Genomic DNA, 22139 nt, shown 5'->3' on the forward strand with positions numbered 1-22139 from the left:
GTTTAACTTCACTTAGGGTACTGAGGCAAGCTAAAGCCAGTCTCTGCCATCTGTTTCTCTAACAGCCTCCAGGGAAGTATTAGTCCTTCAGTAAACGAAGAAATCCATGTGGTCACTGTGCAAATGGCTAATTCACATCTCAATGAGGCCTGGGAATTTCTCCTGATGTGTTGACAGCATCTAAACACCAGATGTTGAAAAACCTTGTTTCAATCACTTCTTGCATTCAAAACTGCGTCCAGAAATATTTGACATGCAACAAAAGTGACATGCAGTTTATTTTAGTCTTACAAATGTCTCTACAGATAAAAATAAATAAGGCGGCAAAGGAAAATACAGTGATATTTCCTAAAATAGACCAAACAAGTTTTTTTAAAGGCTTAAATCAGCTGAGACATCTGGTATGAAACATCTACCCATCCACCCAGCAGCAATTAGTTTTTGGCAGAACTACAACCGGTCCTCAGAGGCTGAACTCAGCCACAGTGGTGCTTAGAGATAAATCCTTACACTAGCATGGAAATATGCTCACACTGACAAGAGTTTGGTTTTTGGATGAGTCTGGCCTGTGCAGACTATCATCAGTAATCCCCTCACATGCTGTAGGGTTTCTGTTTCTGGACCGAAACCTGCTGATGTTGATGTTGTGAATAGGACCAAACATACTGCTCTTGTGTTAGTTGAAAGACTCAGATTTTAATTTTATAGGCTTTTTGCTTCAGAAAAATCATTGTGTGGTTGATCTTAACAATTACCAGTGGCAATGATTTCAATATATCATAGCTCCAGTCTACTACCAGAAATTAATTATGTTCTGAAAGGATATGTCACTTGTTGCAATCCATCCAAACAGGGAAATAAGAAAAAGAAAGACAAATGTGAGGGATGTGGAGAAAAAGAAAATATGAAATATATATTACTGAACTGTGACGTGTGAAAGATTAGGGGAAAAGGTAAGGCAGGACAAAAATCCTGTCTAGACAGATTTTTGGGAACCAAAGGTAATAAGGAGAAAACCATCTAACTGTGTGAATGCTGTAAGGCAGTCACACTGTTGAGATACTGTTTCTTTTTATTCTTTTTCTTTAGTTTTATTCTTACCCCTGTTTTTTGGTTCGCTACTCCTACAATTTTTCTGCTTTTTCAATCATTCAACTTCTACAGTGTTCTGCTCATTAGGACACGGTGGCTATGACTTGTGATATTTATGCAGTTCCAGCTTTTTAATATATTTAGCTTTTTAAAACATTTTTTTCCTCACTGGAAATGAATAGAGCTGTGTTCTTTGAAATTCTATTTTTTCTTTCAATTTCAGCTATTTTCTGCTAATATTACTTCTGCTGGACAAATGCAAATTCAGGTATAGTTTCAACTAATTCAGCTATATTAGTGATAATTCAGCTATAGTTTTAGCTTGTCACAATGGTGTTGTTGTTTAGAGGTTAATGTTGAGTTGTGTTTTGTGTGGCATTGGTAATAAACTGCAAAGTACATGTGCAAATCTCGTTTCATGAGTATTTATTTATTTATATATAATATGTGAAGGAAAGCACTGCTACCGTGTTAGTTGTCATTGTCATATTCAAAAGATGAGGCAAAAATACATCATCAATCTGGTAAGGGTTAAAGGTCATTTTCAAAAGATTTGGAGTCCATTATTCTACAGAGAGAAATATTTTTTACAAGTGAAAACATTTATGGCAGCAGCTAAAGTAGAGCTGCACATAATGCACAGCAGCATGTTTGGAGAAAACTAAACAGCATTTCAGCCCAAACACACCAACTGTCAAGAACGGCTGTCAAAGAAAGGAGTCAAGGTGCTGCTAGCACTTTGAGTCGCCTTGTGCTGAAAAGTGCTATGTAAATAAATGTACCTACCTACCTACCTAAGGTCAAGTCAAAGTCCAGTTCCTTAACCTGAATGAAATGCGGTCGTGGGACCTTAAGAGATCTGAGCAGAAACAAATGTCTGCAAATCTCAACAAGCCTGGGCTTAGTTTTTCACATACAGGTTTTCCATTTTGGCTTCACTTCTGTTTTATAAATAATGACATGGTGGAAATTGTATGAATCTAAAAATTGTATTAATCTGATTTAGGAAGATGTGTGTTTTTGTGATTTTTTTTTCTACAAACTTAAAGCTACTGAAAACTCAAAAAACCTATAACCAGATTTAAATCCTCTTCCTGTGCTACTTCATTTTCCCAGTGTTCATTTTAACACAGAATAATAACTTGCTGGTATTTAAGTAAGTAAGTAAGTAAGCTTTATTTATATAGCACATTTCACAGACAGCAATGTCACAAAGTGCTAAACAGAGAGCAACATAACAAAAAAGACAGTAAAAACATACTTAAACCCATTAAACTAAAACCTGTCTGAATAAAAATGTCTTAAGACGTTTCTTAAAAGAGACGGTGGAGTCTGAGCAACGCAAGGACAAAGGGATAGCGTTCCAGAGCCTGGGAGCAACCACTTGAAATGCTCTGTCACCACGTGTTTTATAAAAGGTGCGTGGTACCAACAGCAACATCTGATTTGAGGACCTCAAAGACCTGGATGGACAGAAAGGCTTCAGAAGAGCTGAGATATATTTGGGAGACTGGCCATGAAGTGCCCTGAAAATTAAAACCAAAATTTTGAAATGGATCTTCAAATTTACAGGGAGCCAGTGCAGAGAGGCCAGAACAGGAGTTATGTGACCTCTTCTATGGGTCTTAGTTAGTAATCTTGCTGCAGCGTTTTGCACAGACTGAAGGCGAGCCAAAGAGGATTTATTTAAACATGTAAAAAGACTGTTACAGTAATCTAAACGAGAAGAAATAAAAGCATGAACAATCATCTCAAGTTCCTTCTGTGACACAAAAGACCGCAGCTTAGAAATATTTCTTTAGCAGAAGTTGTGAGCTTCTATCAACATGAGTGTCATTCAATTTATTGCAATTTTAAAAAAGATATAGGTCTAGACCAAAGAGGTAAAAAAGAAAAGCAGGTGACACTGACCACTGATGACCTGTCCAAACAGCTCCTCTGGTGTGTCTCCAAAAAATGGGACACATCCTACAAGGAACTCATAGAGGATGATGCCCATAGCCCACCAGTCCACCGGCTTCCCATAGCCCTGTCTCAGGATCACCTCTGGTGCAATGTATTCTGGAGTTCCACAAACCTGCAAGGAAGGAAAAACACAAGTATATACAAAACATGATTTTTTTGTTTTTGTTTTTTGTGGGAACAAATATTGGTAAACTACACATGGGCTGACTTTGGAGACATTTACCTGCTTATCAGAGAACTCCCTGGCATCTTTCTCTATGTGCCCCTCATAAAGGTTAGTGGTCATGTTCATCAGTCCAACTTTAGAAAGACCAAAATCTGTCAACTTAATGTGTCCCATTGAAGTCACCAGCAGACTGTGAGAGAAAAAAAAAGTATTGAAATCATTAATAACAGTATGTATTTCTGCAAAAAAATAGGCTTCTTTATGTTGAACTAAGAAAAGTGGAAGAAATATTTAGAAAACAATCACCTCCTGGGTACGGTTTCAAAGTGAAAATGTCATTATGATTATTGGTTTTGTAAGATACATCTTAATCTTGAATCTGGTCAATGCAGAGTTTTAAACATTATTATAAGACATCTACATACGGAGTTCTATTTTTAGATAGAATACTGTGCAAAAGTTTTGAATCATTTGTCATTATTTTATATTTTCCTTCCACTCAGGAAGGAAAGATTTCCTGTAATCTTTAAATCAATAGTTTTTCTTTGGATTTTGGCTGCTTTTCCACTCAATTTCCAGTCCTTGTAACTGAACATTTTCAAAAGACTTTTTGTTTATGTGTTTATTAAGCCACTTACCTCTGACCTATGAATTATTAAGGCATACAATTTTAACCATAAAATATTCCTAAAAGTTAAAAAGATGGACTAGTGTTGTCTCGACATACAACAGACAACTTAAAGTTTAAGTTGTAAACTCTATATTACCAGCAGCCTGTCACAAAAAACACAATTTGTCCCTATTGTTCAGTGGAATTTATTAAAAATACCAATAACACAGTTTGACATAAAATGTGATTTTATCGCCAACAAGGAGCTAAAATCCCAAAAGAGCTGTTAGCTGAAAACCTGTCATACAGACAATCAGCTGAAGGATGATGAATATGTCAGGTCCTGGCTCAGGTCTTTAATGTTTATTTATTTTTTTCTGTTCCTTAAGACAACTTTCAGAAACAATTTATCTGTTGGAGAGAAAACCTTTGCCCTGAAACTTCTTATTTTGTTTTCACTGAGAAAAATGTTTAAAAACATTTAGAGAATAAATAAAACTGTTGAAATAACTCTTTAAAATTTGTCTTTTTGACACTTAAATCCTGTATTTGAATTGAATTCTATTTAAATTAGTTTATTTATATATAAAATATTATAAAATGCTAATTTGTCAAAAGGTTTAAAAATGAAAAGATTCTGCTGAATTTTCATTTTGATTCAATCTTTCATCCTGCGTTTGCACCAGGCAACTTGAAAACTTCTTTGGAACAAATAAACACCTTCAGCAAAACCAGAATCAAGAGTATGGTTGAATGTGTTTGTGTGTGTTTATGCTGTCTGCTAATTATACTTTAACATTTTCCTTCATTGAACATGAGTAAATATTTTGCCACTAACTGAAGGAGTAATTGTAAGAGTAATTGAGCCTGCAGTTATATAATCAACAGTTTTTCTTAGCAACATAAAGCTAAAGCTAGCAGGGCAATTTCATCAAACTCCAACTCTTTAAATTTAGAACGTCAATTTGTTTGTCCTCAAATTCTGAGGATATTCTTTTCCTTTCTTTTTTTCTTTGCTACCTGATCCTAAACCTAAACTGTACAGCTGCAGGGAACTGCTAAGTACAAAATATTTCTTTGCGTTTATCATCAATTGCAGCTATCAATGTGAAAAGACTGAAAGTGATTGAGGTCTTACTTGTCAGGTTTGAGATCTCTGTGGACGATGCCGTAGTTGTGAAGATACTCCAGAGCCAGGACGGTTTCTGCAAAATACATCCTGGCCATATCCACAGGCAGTGGACCCATGTTCTTCAAAAGGGTGGCACAGTCTCCACCTGGGGGTAAAATAAAAAAAATCTATGAAGCACTGTGTTTCTAATTTGTTTTAGAACAAAAACAGGAGGCATTGTTCAAAGTGGACTGCTTTTAGATGTTGCACATCACACTCAAACAGACACTAACTGACCTTCAACATACTCCATCACCATGCACAGGTGGCGCCGCGTCTCAAAGGAGCAGTACATGGACACAACAAAAGGGTTCTCAGCAAAGGTCAGAATGTCTCGTTCCACAAAGGCCTGCTGGATCTGATTCCTCAGCATCAGATTCTGCTTGTTGATTTTTTTCATGGCAAACCGCTGCTTTGTTTCCTTGTGCCGAACTAAATAAACGGCTCTGTAAAATAAAGAGTTCACCAGTTAGCTAGGAGAAAGCACTAATTCTTTAAACAGGTTCTCATTGTTTACAAACTCTGAGTTGTCAAAAAATTCTGTTTTTATTTATAATAAATAAAAAAAGAGGAAACATTCTTCTTGTTGTCACTATTATTGTTTTGCTGCCATCTTTTACATATAAGAATATAAGACATAAGTCTTTACCCGTAGGCACCATTACTGATGAGTTTTATCATCTCAAAGTCTAATTCACAGGGTTTCCTCCTAGAGCGCAGAGCTGAAGTGAGGCTGTGAGACTGAGAGCAAGATGAGACACAAATTTAATCAGAAATCTGCACTAAACATGATCAACTTTAATATAATAATTAATTTCTGAGTTCTTACCGAGTCGTCTGTTTCGGGGGTTTCTGCAATCCCGCTGTCACAGCTGGTCAGCTGAACAATTTCTATAAAACAATGCAAAAACATCAATTGAATTGTTTTGCAGTTTTAATAAGATTGCTGCTTTGAATGTTTTTTTATACTACATGTAAAACTTTATACATGGTAAATGGCTTGCACTTGTACAGTGCTTTATCTAGTCCAAGGACCCCAAAGCGCTTCATACTACAATCATTCACACACTGATGGCGGTAAGCTACATTGTAGCCATAGCTGCCCTGTGGCGGGCTGACAGAGGGTTCTCAGCAAAGGTCAGTGGCACCACTGAACCCTCTGACCACCATTAGTAGGTAAGGTGGGTGAAGTGTCTTGCCCAAGGACACAATGGCTGAGACTAATGGGGGGCTCGAACTGGCAACCCTCCGGTTACAGGACGAACCCTTACCTCCTGAGCCACTGTTACCCCAATAAGCTCCACATTCCACAACATGTTTGCAGTGCAGTTATTTAAATAAAGGTAATATAAATGCTGCAAAATCAGCCGTTTTAAAAGCTAAAATCAGCAGACTTTAATTGGATGTTAGCTTTGAGGTGCTGACTCCAAGAACATGAACTGAGAATAAATGGAGTGAAAATCCTTGAACACATTTCTAACACTCAATTTCAAAACCACCACTCCAGAACAAGTTCTCATGGCCAGAACAAGCCACCTTGCATCTTTTCTGTTTTTTCATGTGTTTTCCCCAAAGAGCCTAGAAAGACACTTTCACTGCTATTTCACATCTGTCCCTCCTCAGAGGTTTGCTGTAGGCAAACAAAATGCAGGAGACACTTGAGGGTAAAAACGGGCTGACAAGCCAGCCTGTGTGAGTCTGGATTCAGTCTGTGGGGAGGCCATTCCTTTCTAATTAGTCATAATGAATGTTGTTGGTTATCAAATCTGCAGGGACAGAGGGTCATTAGACACACAAGCTTTTCAGTTCATGACATTAGTTAGGAGTGTTTCTGTCTTTGAGATTTTTCTACAACTCTTTCATTTTTAAACTTGTTAACGGGAATGGCACATAGTAGGAATTAGAACTTTATTGGAAGTCAAGAAGTAAAAACACTTCAGAAAAAAAAAATACAAAATTGATCATGGCCATAATTAACCTTAGCAAACACACAAAAAGAAAAACCTCATGAGATTTCATAACACAGTAGAACATTATGCATAACATCATTTATAAAGTTTGACCAGATGAGCTCTAACTAACTAATAAGATGACCTTGTCTAAACCTCTAGCATACAAGACAGCAGGTGATATACAGTCTATTAAAAATGTCAGCATTTTATATATTTGCACTGATGAGGATAATGAGAGCATCTTATACCTTCAATGGGATCTCGTGTAAGTCCCAGCTGACTGATGATGTAACGAGGGATGTCCGTTTTGATGCCCTGACCCTCCTTAGCGTGTCCTTCAGCCGCCTCCAGAAGGTAGTAAAACTCCTCTGGGTCAAACTCCTAGAAACACACGTGTTCTTTGTTAGCTTTATTTTTGAGAAGTGACAAAAAATACCAAAGTAGTTGGTTGAGTTACCTTATATGACAAAGAAATCAACTTATTTGGCATTTTGGTTTACGTTTTCTAGTCTGTTATAAATTCATTTTGCTTGAATTATTAGAAACTGGACAGAAACCACAGGTTCTGACGCAAACATCCAAAAATCAATTACCTAAAACAAATTCTCTTTCTAAACTACTTTTTGTCCTGTGTTGATGTGTTTGAACTGTTATTACAAGTAATAACAAATAATCCTTACTTGCAATTGCAATAATAGCTGTTCTAATCAAAAATCTGTGTATTAACAAACGAATAATAAAAGCCAGTATCATCCTTTTTTTCAGGTAAGCAGATAAAAAAGACTCAAGGCAAGTGGAGTTTCACTCACACATTTCAGATATAAAATTAAATACAAACATACCAGACATTCCAGCAGCCGGGCAGGTCGCGATATCACTATGAGGATCTTCTTCACCACCTCTTTGATGAAGTTCACCTCCTCGCTCTCCGACCTCTCTGTGGACTGAACGACACAAGAGGGTCTCAGTAATGTGGCATACCAGCAGATCAAAGTCAGGTTTCACATATTTCTTGTACATTCTTAGTATTGCCCTCCTCCAAAAGGCAAAAGGCAGACAATAATTCTTTTTGCCTGTATCTCTGTGTGTGTTTTTATGCCATTTTAGCAAAATATTTCTTGAACTGCTGGATGGATTTAGGGTTGCCAACTGTCCTGTATTAGCCGGGACGTCCCGTATTTCAGCCAAATAAGATGCGTCCCGTATGGGACGCTGTTTGTCCCGGATTCACGGGTAAGATGGAGATGTGAAATGTAAGCGAAGATGCATATATTTCTTTCTTTATGTGCGCCATAATACGTCTTGTAAAACAGTGAATATTGCAGAAAATCATAATTTATTCCATACGCATAAAATTTGGTGCTTGCTTGCTTACCCTGCAGGGTGTCTGTGTGTTCAGTGCGCGCGCTGCGCTGTGCTGCGAGGGAATGAGGAAAACTAGGAACACGGTCGTGTGTAAGTGGCGTGTTGTGTAACGTGTCGTGTGGAAAATGCGCGCAGGAAGTCTTGAAAATAATAGAGGAGATGATGTGGACGAAGAAAACGAGAATAATTTTTGTTTAGGGGCATCATTAAGCCCCGCCCCCGGCGGGGCCGTCCCGTTTTTTGGAGCGGCTGAGTTGGCAACCCTAGATGGATTTGAATAAAACTTAAAGTAGTTATTGGATATACATCTACAGTGCCTATAAAGTGTTCAGCCCTTGAATGTTTTACGCTTTTATTGTTGTCCTTAATCAGTCATAGTCAATATAAATTGGCTTTCATTACATAAAAACAAATCAAAAAACATTTCTTCAATGTCAAAGTGAAATCAAATTCCAAAGCTAAATTCACCTCTTGGACGAGCCTCTCCAGCTTGTCAGTGAGTTCACAGAAGTAGCTGGAGGTGATGAGTCCTAGACGGCTCTTTTCCAGACAGTCCCGGGCCAGTTCAATGATCTGGTGGTGGGCAAATCCGAGCACACCATCTGCTAAAGGGAGAAGGCTCTCTGGAGAGTTGCTACGGATGATTTCCTGAATCTTCTCTTCCATCTGAGCCGTGGCCTGCAGTGAGGGGGAACAAAGTAGAATTTGTTTTTTGTAAAGCAGAAGACTATTAATGATCAGTATCAGATGCATCAGTTATTGTTGACCCGTACCTTAGGAAAGCGTTCCTTGTAGACATGATTCATCATGATAATTTCATGATCGTAACATGATGGAGATCTTCCAGGGCTGAAACATCAGACTCAAATCTCAACAAAGTGCCAAAAATGCTGTAATTGTTTATGGAATGATCAGTGAGATGAACTCCGAACCTGAGACTGCGTGAGCGGGGTCGCATTGCCGTCGTTCTGCGACATTCCTCCCCTGAGATGCTCTCGGTGCAGAAGTGCTTGGAGAGGAAGTGGAGTTCATCAGGCGTCGGCTGGAAAGGCAGCTGGTGCAGCTTCTCCTGTGATGAACAGGATGACTGGAAATGAAACAAATATATACTCAACATGAAAAAGAAAAAAAAAGGTTTCTTTTTTTTTTCAGCCCCATCTACTTTGAACAACTGTCTGTAAACATCTAGGAACTGAAGATAGCAGCTACTGGAGGTTTTGGAGGGGAATCTTGTCCCATTCTTATCTTCTGTAGGAATATAGCTACTCAATGATCCTGGATCTTCTTTGCTAGATATTTTGTTTCATGATTCACCAAATGTTTTCAGTTTGTGAGAGGTCAGGACTGCAGGCAGGCCAGTTCAGCACCCGGACTCTTCTACTACAAAGCCATGTTGTAATAGATGAAGTTAGTGGTTTAGTATTGTCTTGAATAAATATGCAAGGCCTTCCTTGAAAAACAACTTTGTCTGGATTGGAGCATATGTTGTTCTGAAACATCTATATGCTTTTCCGCATTAATGGTGCTTTTCCAGATGTGTAAGCTGCCTATGCCATAGACCCTAATGCGTTTCAATACCATCAGAAAGCAGGCTTTTGAACTGTGCACTGACAACAGGCTGGATGGTCCCTCTCCTCTTTAGTATGAGGACATGGTATCTGTAGTTTCCAAAAAGAATTTTGAATTTCAATTCACCTGGCCACAGAACAGTTTTCCACTTTGCCTCTGTCCATTTAAAATGAGATTTGGCCCAAAGAAGATGGCTTTGTTTCTGGATGGTGTTCACATCTGGCTTCTTCTTTGAAGAAGAATGACAGAGCTTTAACCTGCATTTGTGGATGTTACAGTGAACTGTGTTTACAGTTAACGATTTGTGGAAGTGTTTCTGAGTCCATGCAGTGCCTTATATTTTAAAAAATGTACAATTTCTTAGTTTTAACATTTGATATGTTTACTATGTTCCATTGTGAACAAAATATGAGTTTGTGACATTTGCACATCATTGTGTTCTGTTTTTATTTAAATTTTACACAGCTTCCCAACTTTTTCAGAAATGGAGTTGTAAAATGAGAGAAAAAAAAATGTGCCTCTATGTTGTTTCTTTTTTTTAGTTGGAAAGATTAAAATGTGAAAAAATAAAAACATGTTTGAATTCAGTATGAAGATTGTATCTTATTTTATTAAAGTATGAAATGCTCATTTGATGATAGCATACAGTAAGGGATTATGGTTGGGTCATGATGATTTTCTGCCTGGTACCCCATACTATATGGGAGTATGGGGTACCGGGCCCTTTGATACGGGCTGTTAGGTCCCTATATGACCGGTGTCAGAGCTTGTTCTGCATTGCCGGCAGTAAGTCGGATTCGTTTCCAGTGAGAGCTGGACTCTGCCAAGGTTGCCCTTTGTCACTGATTCTGTTTATAACGTTTAAGGACAGAATTTCTAGGCGCAGCCAAGGTGTTGAGGGGATCCGTTTTGGTGAACTTAGGATTGTGTCTCTGCTTTTTGCAGATGATAGGGTCCTATTGGCTTCATCAGGCCGTGATCTACAGCTCTCGCTGGAGCGGTTCGCAGCAGAGTGCAAAGCGGCTGGAATGAGGATCAGTGCCTCCAAATCCGAGGCCATGGTCTTGAGCTGGAAAAGGGTAGAGTGCCTTCTCCGGGTCGGGGAAGATGTCCTGCCCCAAGTTGAGGAGTTTAAGTATCTTGGGGTCTTGTTCATGAATGAGGGAAAAATGGAGCAGGAGATCGACAGGCGGATTGGTGCAGCGTTTGATTTACCGGACGATCTACGTTCCTACCCTCATCTATGGTCACGAGCTTTGGGTAGTGACCGAAAGAACAAGATCGCAAATACAAGCGGCTGAAATGAGTTTTCTCTGCAGGATGTCTGGGCTCTCCCTTAGAAATAGGGTGAGAAGCTCGATCATTCGGGAGGGACTCAGAGTAGAGCCGCTGCTCCTCCACGTCGAGAGGAGCCAGTTGAGGTGGCTTGGGCATTTGATTAGGATGCCTCCTGGACGCCTCCCTGGTGAGGTGTTCCGGGCACATCCCACCGGGAGGAGGCCCAGAGGAAGACCCAGGACACGCTGGAGGGACTATGTTTCTCGGCTGGCCTGGGAACGCCTTGTGATTCCCCCAGAGGAGCTGGCCTAAGTGGCTGGGGAGAGGGAAGTCTGGGTCTCCCTGCTTAGGCTGCTACCCCCGCGACCCCCGCGACCCGGCCCCGGATAAGCGGAAGAAGATGGATGGATGGATTTTCTGCCCATCAGTTCATTTGGTTGTCCAATTTGAAGTGGGGTTCTGGGTAATGGTTATGGGCAATTAATATCTTACCTGTTGCAGATAGCTCTTTGAATTACCTCAGGAGAAAAAAAGCTATATAGTATATATAGTACTGGACAGATAAGCTAACGGACAAGATCATTTGCCATTTTAAAACAACTACATTGTCAAAATTTCATAGTTGTAGAAAAATGTATCTGGCCTCAATTTAACTTTTCACACTTATTTCAATATAATTTAAAGGTTATTTCTAAACACAAATAGCGGCAGCAGTCGCTACTATTCTACTTTTACACAGCCAAAAATGTTTTATTTTCATGTTTTTTTTAAAGTTTAGTGATCTTACAGGTTTGTTGACAGCAGCTGGTTACTTTAACTCAAACTGTAAATTTAGTACATGCTTTCACGTTATAATGCATAAGAGATCAAATCAAAATGTTTGTTCCTATCGACTCTACTGCATGAAGTGCTTTAATGATGATTGGGTCTTAGATAAACCAAAAAGATATTATTTAAACTAGCTAACATGAACCTTGAAAGTTCTCTTTCCCTTATTAGAAATAAAAAGGTGTGTGGTGTAGGAGTGTAGTTTTTATGCCTTTATGCTGACATATACATTCATTTTTAGTTTAACAATAAAACCCTGACTCTACAGAAGCACAAGTTATTAAATGATTAAATCAACCTGAATGATTATTTGTACTGTGGACTTATGAATGAACCTGATATGAAACACAAAACATTTTCACAAGAGAAAATAAAAAACAACAATAGTTTCCTTAACGTGGAAAACAGCAGGAAATACACAAGGTCACTAAAGACCCTGAAAAATGAACAGGGAATTTTATGATGTCCTGAAAATATGTCATGTAATTCCTGTAAATGTGTGTTGATGCGTACAACATCAGTCTGCTTATTATAAATAATGTAAAAAATATGTTTCAGTTTCTTTTCAAAGTTTTTCACAAAGATTCTGTTTGCAGCTTCAGAGATTAAGTTACTGTTAGAAGAAAAAAAAAAACAATATTACTGCAAATATTTAAACTGATTCAAAATTGAATCAGTTTAAATATATGAATGAATGAGCTGGGAGCTAGAAACCAGAACCTGGAGCCGACTTGGGGTTCACCTCCTTGCCTCACTGGGTAAGCGGAAAAATGAAAAGTAATCTCCACCACATTAGGAATGAATACATTTTGTTTATCTTTGCTAACAGCTGAATAAAGATCCCTCCTCTTGACAAACATCTCAAAGTTCTGTAATAGCTCAGCTGCAATGTGTAAATATGCATGCCAGGCAGACTCTCTATAGTACAGGTGTACTGAACCGGATGCTGCTTGTAGAGAAAGCACAGCCTAAACTGCTTGTGTTTTTAGGCAAACATATCCAACATTTTAGGGGCATAGTGTGTGATATGAATAAAACTGCATACTTTCATTTCTTCTGTCTCAAGGTTTGGGGATATTCGGAAAACATGCAGGGATACTGCTCTAAATGCCCAGATCAAACTACAATAAAATAATAATAATAAGAAGAATATCATCAAATTGGTCCTTATTTGCTAATCTTTATTGAAAAAATGTATTTCAGTAAACCTAATCCTAAATAAGAGGGTAGCTGGCAAGATGGGAACAAAACAGGCAAATTGACGAGTGACAGACCACGGCTTCCCCCAGAAAAGAGGCTAAGCCCGGTGGTAGGTGGCTGCTCGCCGGAAGACCGTGATTTAGTAAAAAAAAAAAAAGATTAAAGTTGACAGGAAAGTTGAAAATATGGCTATTTATTATGTGATATTGTAAGATATTTATGTCAAATATTTACACAACTACAGTTTTACAAAAAGATACTTTTCAAATACTTTAAACAAAAATACAATTAAAATAAATACTAACTGATTGCACCTAATTTGAATCCTAATTTAAGTCACATTTACAAATAAATTAAATTAACATAAATGAAAAAGTGCAAAGAAGGCACCAATACATGTCCCACGACAAGGCCAATGAATAACAGCAGAGAACCCTGCTAAACAGACAGATTCTGTACTTTGCTGTGCTTTTTGTGGCGCAGGCTGCATGTTGGATCACTAAATGTATCAACAAAGCATATCTAATGCTGAATTTAACAGCAACAATTTACTGTTAAACAAGGATAAATTACCACACGTCATATTAATATTTTCACTACAAAACATGCTTACCATACTCGGTGTTGTAAAGCCACCCTCTGAATTTCGACTCAACTAACCATCATGGTCTATAAATACTCCTTTTTATCAGCTGCAACAGTAATCTCCTTCCATGAGTTGTACACCATTTGATTATCTCTGTGATCTCTCATAGAGGGATCATATAAATACTGATACAGGCAAACCAGCTCTGCCAGAGCAGCAGAATTGTCCAATTTGAATGGAGCGCGGTGCGCGCGGTGCACAACGACGCAACAAAATACTGCCCGGGGCCTTCGCGCAGTGGCGGGGACAGCACGATTGCGTCACTGTTGGTGCACGCACCCATGGGCGGTGACCTCGCGTTTGAGGTGCGGGTGGAAAAAAAACGTGTATAAAAAATGACGTATTTTACAATAAACAAGTGGAGCTTAGCCTGGCGGCGGGAGAGGGAAAGCCTGGCAGCCTGCCAGGCTTATATTACACTGAGGGAAACCCTGCAGACGGTTTGTATCTAAAAAAAATATAGGTACAAACTGACCAAAACCACAAAGGTACAATTTGGCAGAGACACAAATGATACATCCATGATGGCTTTGAGCATACATAAAATTTCTGCAGCAAAGTCATAGTGATTTATCATGGAGGCAGAATACTGGGGTCCTGGGTGGAGTATAGTGACAACATACTGTATCAGTGGTGTAACACCCACATGCTCTGGTGTGGTTTAGTCACTGAGAATTTGAAGCAGGACTGGCCACCTTGGCCTCATGCAAAGGCTACAACCATGACAAGATTATAGAAACAACCCAAGGCAGACGTAATACATGTAGCTGCATCCTGACATGGTTTGAGAGAGTCAATGCCAGGGCAGGCATACAGAGATTAGGGTCTGTAAAAGAATAGCAGGTAAAATGTACAGTATATGGTGAGCACTAAGAGGCTAGCAGAATCATGATTGCCTTCACACGGAAGGAGGATTTTTAAATGTGCCGTCCAGCTACATTTTGATAGGTCATTCAGGTTGAGGAGAGTGTAACAGGGTCATCATCCAGTGTGAAGGGAGACTAAGATGTTGTGCTCAGTAGAGTGAGATTCTTACAGAAACTGTGGAGCTGGGTGTGTTGGTTCCATATCCAGAGGAGGGAAGGGAGGCCAAAGACCATCGGCGACCATCAGTCCTGTCACATGACAACAACAAACAGATCAACAGCTTGTAAACATCCCTCTGAGTGAGAAGGAATTTATGATCCAATACAAGCTTTTTTCTGCAACATGCTCCTTTTTGAGACGATGTTTGCATTCAGATCATGAGCAAAAACATCTCAACCCTAAATGGTCACACTTTTGTAGATGAACAGCAATCTTTTCTAGTATTTTTTTTTAGAATGAAACCTATCAGTTACATCACACACAAAAACATGAAATTAGAGCTAGATACTTTAATGAAGAAAACTGCAAAGTTAAAGTGAGACAAACTCAAATGAATATGTTGAACTTCACAGGATATTTCAGATGAATGTGAGGTTGGTGACTATAGATAAGTAAAGGCCCAACTTAAAGTTACCTGTCTGTTCTGTGGCAATGACTGTGGATTACACAAAAAAATAGTTGTGTTGAAAACTTAAACAAAATAAATATGCATGTTGTTTCTGAAAATAAACTTGGAGATTAATTCATGTCCTGGCAGAGAAAATAGTGTTTATTCACTGAAAAACTCCATCTATATTTCCATCTCAGGCCAGGTTACCTTCGTGCAAAGGAGAAATGAGCAGAGGCGCTCGGAGAAAAGTTTCTTGGGCTGTCTTGTGGGCTTGTTCCTGTATGAAAAGACAGAAAAAAAATGATGAAAAACTCAGAGACTAAAACAACTTGCAATCAAAGGATTGACAAAATTCCCCTCCAATTTCAAATGGAAGCAACAACATGCTGGTGTAGATTGTCAGTCATCCAGGACAGGGTAAATCCCCCACCAAAAAAAGCTTAAAACATAAAACTGGACAGAACAGAAGTCCAGCTTTTTTATTTTTAACATTTTTTTTAGGAAGCAATAACTGTTGAATGTTGAACAGATAAACCACAGAAGCAATCACACATTTATTGTTTAAGAATCCTTAAGATCTTTTGAAAAATAAATAATAAGCAAATGAATAATGAAATAAAACTTAAATGATTGTTTTCAGGGCTGGAGGTCATTTCTGCTTGATTGAGGTGTGAACAAAAAGCTTGACTGAAAAATAAATTAAAGCAAATAATTCTCTTTGAATTAACTAGATAAACTTTTGGAAAATGATTTTAACCCATTTAGGTCAAAGATTAATTTATCATAAAATATTGAATAATATGAAAAATACAAAAATACTTTAAAATCAGAGACAATTAGGTGTGTCTTAGGTTTGTCCAATCTAGTGAAACAATTCAATGTTAACTCTTGGTCAGAAGTTTTTGTTTTTCAAGTCTCATTGGTTTGATAATTTATTGGTGGTCCCTAAGCGAAGCATCGTGTTTAGGAGCAGGGAACACATGGAGGTGGGAGGACTTTCATCTCACTGCCAGCACCGGGTCAAACAGCAGGAAGACACCACTGAATCCGTAGAACGTGAATGTCCAATATCCAAAGCTGAGTCCCGCTTGTGGTCTGGTGCACTTCCATTTTGTGGAGTGAGTTTGCAGCTTTAATTTTTATTTACTTGCTGGTGTTTGTTTATTTTAGGGTTTTTGGTATTTGCAGCATTTTTCCTTTACATTTTTTCTTTTTGTGTTTTGAAGTTTGCATCATTCATGCATTTGCACCTTTCTTACTGAGAATCATGTTAGTGATTAATGACATCTATGAAATGCACTAGAGTCAGGAAGCCTTCAAGATTATAATACCTTCCTCTGGAAACTGAATTGTACCTGAAGAGACACTGATTATTGTCAGAACAGAAAAATAAGAAATATTCTACAACACACAGAAGGTACAAAACTGATGACAAAACTGATCTGCTTCAGATCCCTGGAAAATCATATTATTTTCTGTCACCAGGCTATTATTCTGGGTATTTGGCTGCATAGAAAACACATTTTTTTCTTACCTTTGGAACAAATATTACGTCTGAACCAGAGTGTCAGGTCATGCCGGGCCTGAACACATTCATTATTCAGACCATTGATGCTTTCAGAGCGTGAATCCATCTTAATGTCTGAGCTCCTTCATCAGGTCAAAACAGACTAAACACAGTGTCATGGCTTGCCAAGCAATGCCAGGAAATAAAACGCCCTGTAGTAAATTACTCCCTCCCCTCCTTCTGCTCTTGCATTTCCTTTCTGCAGTCCCCCACTTCCTGACCCAAAACAATCACAACCTTTTCATTTGTTCAATTCTCAGCCACAGAATTTATGTGACAATAAAAATGTACAGTACAATCATGAGTCAGACAAAAAAAGACTGCATGTAATAGTTGGATCAGGCAATATTACTTATTGCTTAAAATACTGAATTTTACTGTATTTTTCTCTATTTGTAAAAGTTAAATGAAATTTAAAGGCCTAGCAAACCTTGAAGGATGGCACACTGCCCACCACCTTTCATACCAGAGTTTCTGACTGAGATCATAAAATGAGAACTGACAGACTTATAGCCATTTTGGTCAAAACCTGAAAATAACATTACAAGTGATCTCATATGATATTACAGTATATCACGTGATCTCCATCCATCTATCCCCCCCCTGGTGCCCATCTCCAGCAGTCACTGTGTGAGAGGCAGGGTACACCCTGGGCACGTCACAAGTCCATTACAGGGGCACAGAGACAAACAAGACAAACAACCATTCACACTCTTACTCACAAATAGGGACAATTTAGAGTTACCAATAAATCTAACATGCATGCTTTTGGTCTGTGAGAGGAAACTGGAGAACCAGGAGAAAACACACGCATGTACGGGGAGAACGTGCAAATTGCACCCAGAAAGGCCCCAGGCTGGAAGGTGATCTTGTGGCCTTCTTGCTGTGAGAATTCTGTCACAATCTCATGCCACCCTCAAATGATCTAGTATGATCTATTTGTACTAGAAATGTGTTGTGAATGACTCTTAGCTACTATCAGACCAAATTTTAGCACAACAATTTTGCTAACACTACAGGCGAACACATGCAGACACAAGTAAAAACATTATTGACTTTGCCTTCAGCAACAGGAAATAACCAGGGCCCAGAGAAGAGCTTTCATTTGGATGCTGAGGTTGTTCTTGCATTTTCCCATGCTGTTTTTTTAAATAGTTTAAATATTTTTGTATGCATTATACAATAGAACAGAACATTGTGCATTAATGGCTCTGAACACCCAGTGGGTATGTCTCTCACACTGCAAAGATCAGGTGCAAACACATTAGACAACATGAACTCACCTGTCAGAGATGAGAGCGGAGAATGAGGTCGAGGTAAACCTGACGACTGGCCACTTCCAATCAGGCTTTTTCTGTTGCTTGTTCTACAGCTGCAAAACCACAGAGGCTCATATTAGATAGGAAATGAAAGAATGTAAAATAAAACCAACATAAAATAAAACACTCTCCAAATAAATAAATTATAAAAACAATTAAGAAAGCTTTAAAAGCTAGGATGAGCCATGTGATTCACAGTGCCTCATCTCAATATGTAACAGCACCTCAGCTTATTAGATGCTGACACTTTAAATATAAATTGTAAAACTGAATTTGACCAAAAGGAAACAATCCAGAGAAAAGAAGCCAGAGCAGGAATCATAAGATCGTATTCTGTAAAGCAGATTAAAAACACACCATGACTTTAGAAGTGAACATAAGGAATCAATGTAAGTTAAAATGTGGTGAAATGAAGGTCTCCAGTTTGGCACAATGAAGAGAAACTTCATTTATATTATCTCTGGTTAGAGGAGTGACCATTGAGACTGACACTTGGGTTCCAAAATGCTGATTGAATTTGACAATAAGTTCAAAATGACATCTGTTCATTTCAAACTCAAAAAAGGATGCTGTGTTTTGTACACATTTACTCCTGGTAGCATTCAGGAAAGATAAGTAAAAATGACTAAATAATCAAACTTATTTGATATAAATGCAATAATTATGGATAATAATCATATAGAAAAAATGGGCAACAAGGTCATGGGCCATTGCATTCTGGGTAAAAGTTACCACATTGTATGATAAGCATTTTTACTTCCTCACAATGACAACAGTTGACAGCACAGCCATTTTACAATCTTTTTTTTAAGTGAATTGTAACAAAGATAAAAAATATAAACTCCATCTTCATCATTACGCCACAGTGCCTTGCACCACATCACATTTCAAAGTGTCATATTATATTAATTGACCCATGTATGAAAAGCAAGGTTAAACTAATAAAAATGCCATATTTCTACATGACTTTTTATTGTTTCATAGATGACTAATACATTTAGCATTCTTTAGATAAGGTATAGTATTTTTCATTATCCTCAGCTATAGAATGTCATACATGGATGAGTTTTGTTTACTTAAAGGTGAACACAATTTTATTATTTATGTTCCAGGATTAACCGACAATAAATGATTAATCGTTAATCTTTACAAAGTTTTTTTTTTTATCTTTCAGCACACCTATAATATAATAACTTCACAGAAAATTAGCAGACATCCATCTGAATGAAAACTAATATTGTAAAGAGTCTAAATCTACACATAAGATAGGTCATATCTCCCAGAGGGGTAAAAAATACTTCTGACTTGAACAATAAAAGTGTTCCTGTTACTTTATCTGGTTGAATGGACTCCCCAGTCTTTTGCTACTAGTTTTACTAGTTTTTGCACAGTTATACGTCATTTCAAAATATTTTGGACATTTTGGAATGAGGTTCTGGGGAAAAAATATGAACAATTATGTTACCTGTTTTAGATAACTCTTTCGACAATCTAAGTTTGGAGAAATACAGTTTAATTGTGACAGGACTGAAGAGCTAATGGTTAATCCGAACACAGCAAAGGGCAAAGTGGATTGCTGAAAGTCTTAAAAAAAAATCTCCAGTGGTTAATGCAAACATTATTTTATAAACCTTTACACTGCCATCAACTTCATATTACACTGCAAGTTCTATAGAATTCTGCAAAACTCTATTCAATTTAATCAAATTTAATTTTATTATTTATAAGCAGAAACAGTAGCAATGGATAGCTGCAGCCTAAGGTCACTTCCTGCAGGAATTTTATAATTTTCTGCCAGAACACTCATAAGATGTGAAATCAGTGGTGATGTAAAGGTTTAGAAAATGGAATTAAAATAAAACATTATGAAACTTTAACGGCTGGAGTTGTTTCAACTTTTGGAAGTGAGTCTGCTTGGACTAGCCTTTATCAGTTTGTCAAAACCCACCTCCAAAATGGGTTTTGCCATTTTGAAATAACTGCAAATTTACAATACCGCTGATTTTACATCACACTGGCATTTTGGACAAAAATATAATATTTCACCAGGAAGTGACCTGAGGCTGTAAAAGGCAGCTAGCTCCTGCTATTTGCACTTACAGATAACTACAGAGTTCCATGTACTCATGCAATGCCAAAATGATGGTGACAAAGGGTTATGAAACAACTTTTAAACTAACCATGACGAAAGTTTTGAGATTGAAGCCATTTTAAGATGTCTGCAATTCAGTTTGGTTTTGATCTTTACCTTGTCAGTCCCGTCAGAGTTAAACTCCAGACTAAAGATGTTAAAAGAGCCATCAAAAATAAATAATTTATTCATACCATATTCACAGAACTCCACTTCAAAAGGTCCAAAACACTTCTTTATATTTGTGTTACATTCATAATCAACATTATCACCTCAGTTCAGCAAAACTGATTCATTCTGTCCATTAATGTTCCTGAAAACTTAAATTTTCAGCTGCAAAAAATATTCAGTATCTACAACAAGCAAGCCTCAATTTGTTTAAATACATATTTTATTAATGATGCAAAAAGAATGACCAAGCATTTGGTTAAAATAAGCCCTTCAAATGACACACCTTAACTGATACACAGGCAGACTATACAGTCCATGAGTAAGCAGTGACACAAACTGTGCCACAAAAACAAGTGACATAACATTTTGGTTTACTTACAAAAAAGCAAATTCTGCGCAGAGCATTCATGTTTTCATATTAACTGGTCAGGCTATTACAGGACTGTGACTCACAAGGAGCCACTGTGATCAACAACGTGTGACTCAGAAAAATCAAACCCAGTTTTTAACCTCGAGGGGGGAAAAAATGAATTATTTCTAAGTAAAAGCAGCTTCAGCTCTTAGTGTCCTGCTTAGCATTGGCTTTATAATTTCAGATTAGAGACTGTCAGAGGAAACGTGGATTTACTTCAAGGTCATGGACTCAAATCAATGACATGCTGTTACGTAAGCTCCTAAGAGACATAAACCATTTCTAGCAGTTTCCTGCCATGTTATTCAAAAATAATCTGAATCCTACAAACTGCAAAAAGATATATTTTCCTATTTTCTCTCCACTGTTTAGCTGGATGGTTTAAGAATGGAACCCTTTACTGCAGCAGTAGAACCTCAATCATTTATGTTAAAGAAAAGAGGACATGGAAGGAAGAGTGTCAGTCAGTCAGGCATGTATGCTGCAGCAGAGATCAAACAAAATAATCAGATTTACAGACTGGATCCAACAATCAAGCTGAAAACACATGATCTGGCGATGTTCATGTCTCTGTTGTCACTGCTGCAAAGCTGCTGCTACAGGTTCCCCTGCATCACAGCATCAATGTCACTTTGCTAAAGTCAAGAGCCACACAGCTCTGATGGTTCTGCTCAATAAAATATGTGTTTTCGCAAAACTAGATAAAATAAACTGTTTGATGGAAAAACTATTAAAATGATCAGTAAGCATTAATGCTGGATGATGGAGAATGTAAAAACTGAAACAGTCAACAATTCAAACAGATCTTAGCAGGGTTAACATCATGGATTTTATCAAAAAGTGTATTATTTTCAATTACATGGGACAGTGCTGCCCAACACAAGTCTTCTGTTTTACTTTCTATTGCAGACAGAACTCAACTTTGGTGTTTATCATAGTAGTGCTGAAAACACCTCCTCTTTGTTTATTCCCAAACACTGAGATAGCTGAAACTTTTTTATCCTAAGTGACTTATAATTGAAAAAATGATGTAATGGTAGCACTTTGTAATAACTACACCTTATTTAGCCTTATTTAATCATTCATAAATGATTAATTGATCTTGAAAACATTAATTAGGGACGATTCATACTTAATACACTATAATTTTAAAACATGTATTAATGCTTTACCCATAAAGGCTAATTAATTCCAAAACCAACATACTCAATGTTAATTTA

General features: G+C 37.7%; 1 protein-coding gene across 12 annotated transcripts in view; it reads right to left on the bottom strand.

Annotated features, from left to right (window-relative positions):
• Nucleotides 1–22139, bottom strand: part of mast4 (microtubule associated serine/threonine kinase family member 4) — a 149618-nt gene that overhangs the window by 18230 nt on the left and 109249 nt on the right. For 7 of the 12 annotated variants that reach the window (XM_017427535.3, XM_017427534.3, XM_017427531.3 and 4 more), the window contains 15 exons: nucleotides 18170–18258; nucleotides 15527–15596; nucleotides 15344–15364; nucleotides 14879–14957; nucleotides 9254–9408; nucleotides 9095–9170; nucleotides 8790–8999; nucleotides 7799–7900; nucleotides 7205–7337; nucleotides 5834–5895; nucleotides 5654–5745; nucleotides 5242–5450; nucleotides 4972–5110; nucleotides 3281–3413; nucleotides 3004–3169 (listed from right to left, as the gene is read on the bottom strand). In XM_017427535.3, coding sequence (XP_017283024.1) covers nucleotides 3004–3169; nucleotides 3281–3413; nucleotides 4972–5110; nucleotides 5242–5450; nucleotides 5654–5745; nucleotides 5834–5895; nucleotides 7205–7337; nucleotides 7799–7900; nucleotides 8790–8999; nucleotides 9095–9170; nucleotides 9254–9408; nucleotides 14879–14957; nucleotides 15344–15364; nucleotides 15527–15596; nucleotides 18170–18258 — 1736 coding nt within the window. The remainder of the gene's footprint in view (nucleotides 1–3003; nucleotides 3170–3280; nucleotides 3414–4971; nucleotides 5111–5241; nucleotides 5451–5653; nucleotides 5746–5833; nucleotides 5896–7204; nucleotides 7338–7798; nucleotides 7901–8789; nucleotides 9000–9094; nucleotides 9171–9253; nucleotides 9409–14878; nucleotides 14958–15343; nucleotides 15365–15526; nucleotides 15597–18169; nucleotides 18259–22139) is intronic. The other 5 variants (XM_017427536.3, XM_017427533.3, XM_017427542.3 and 2 more) reach the window with 3 other exon arrangements.

The sequence above is a fragment of the Kryptolebias marmoratus genome, linkage group LG14 (genome assembly GCF_001649575.2).
Source record: "Kryptolebias marmoratus isolate JLee-2015 linkage group LG14, ASM164957v2, whole genome shotgun sequence".
Taxonomy (NCBI): Eukaryota; Metazoa; Chordata; class Actinopteri; order Cyprinodontiformes; family Rivulidae; genus Kryptolebias; species Kryptolebias marmoratus.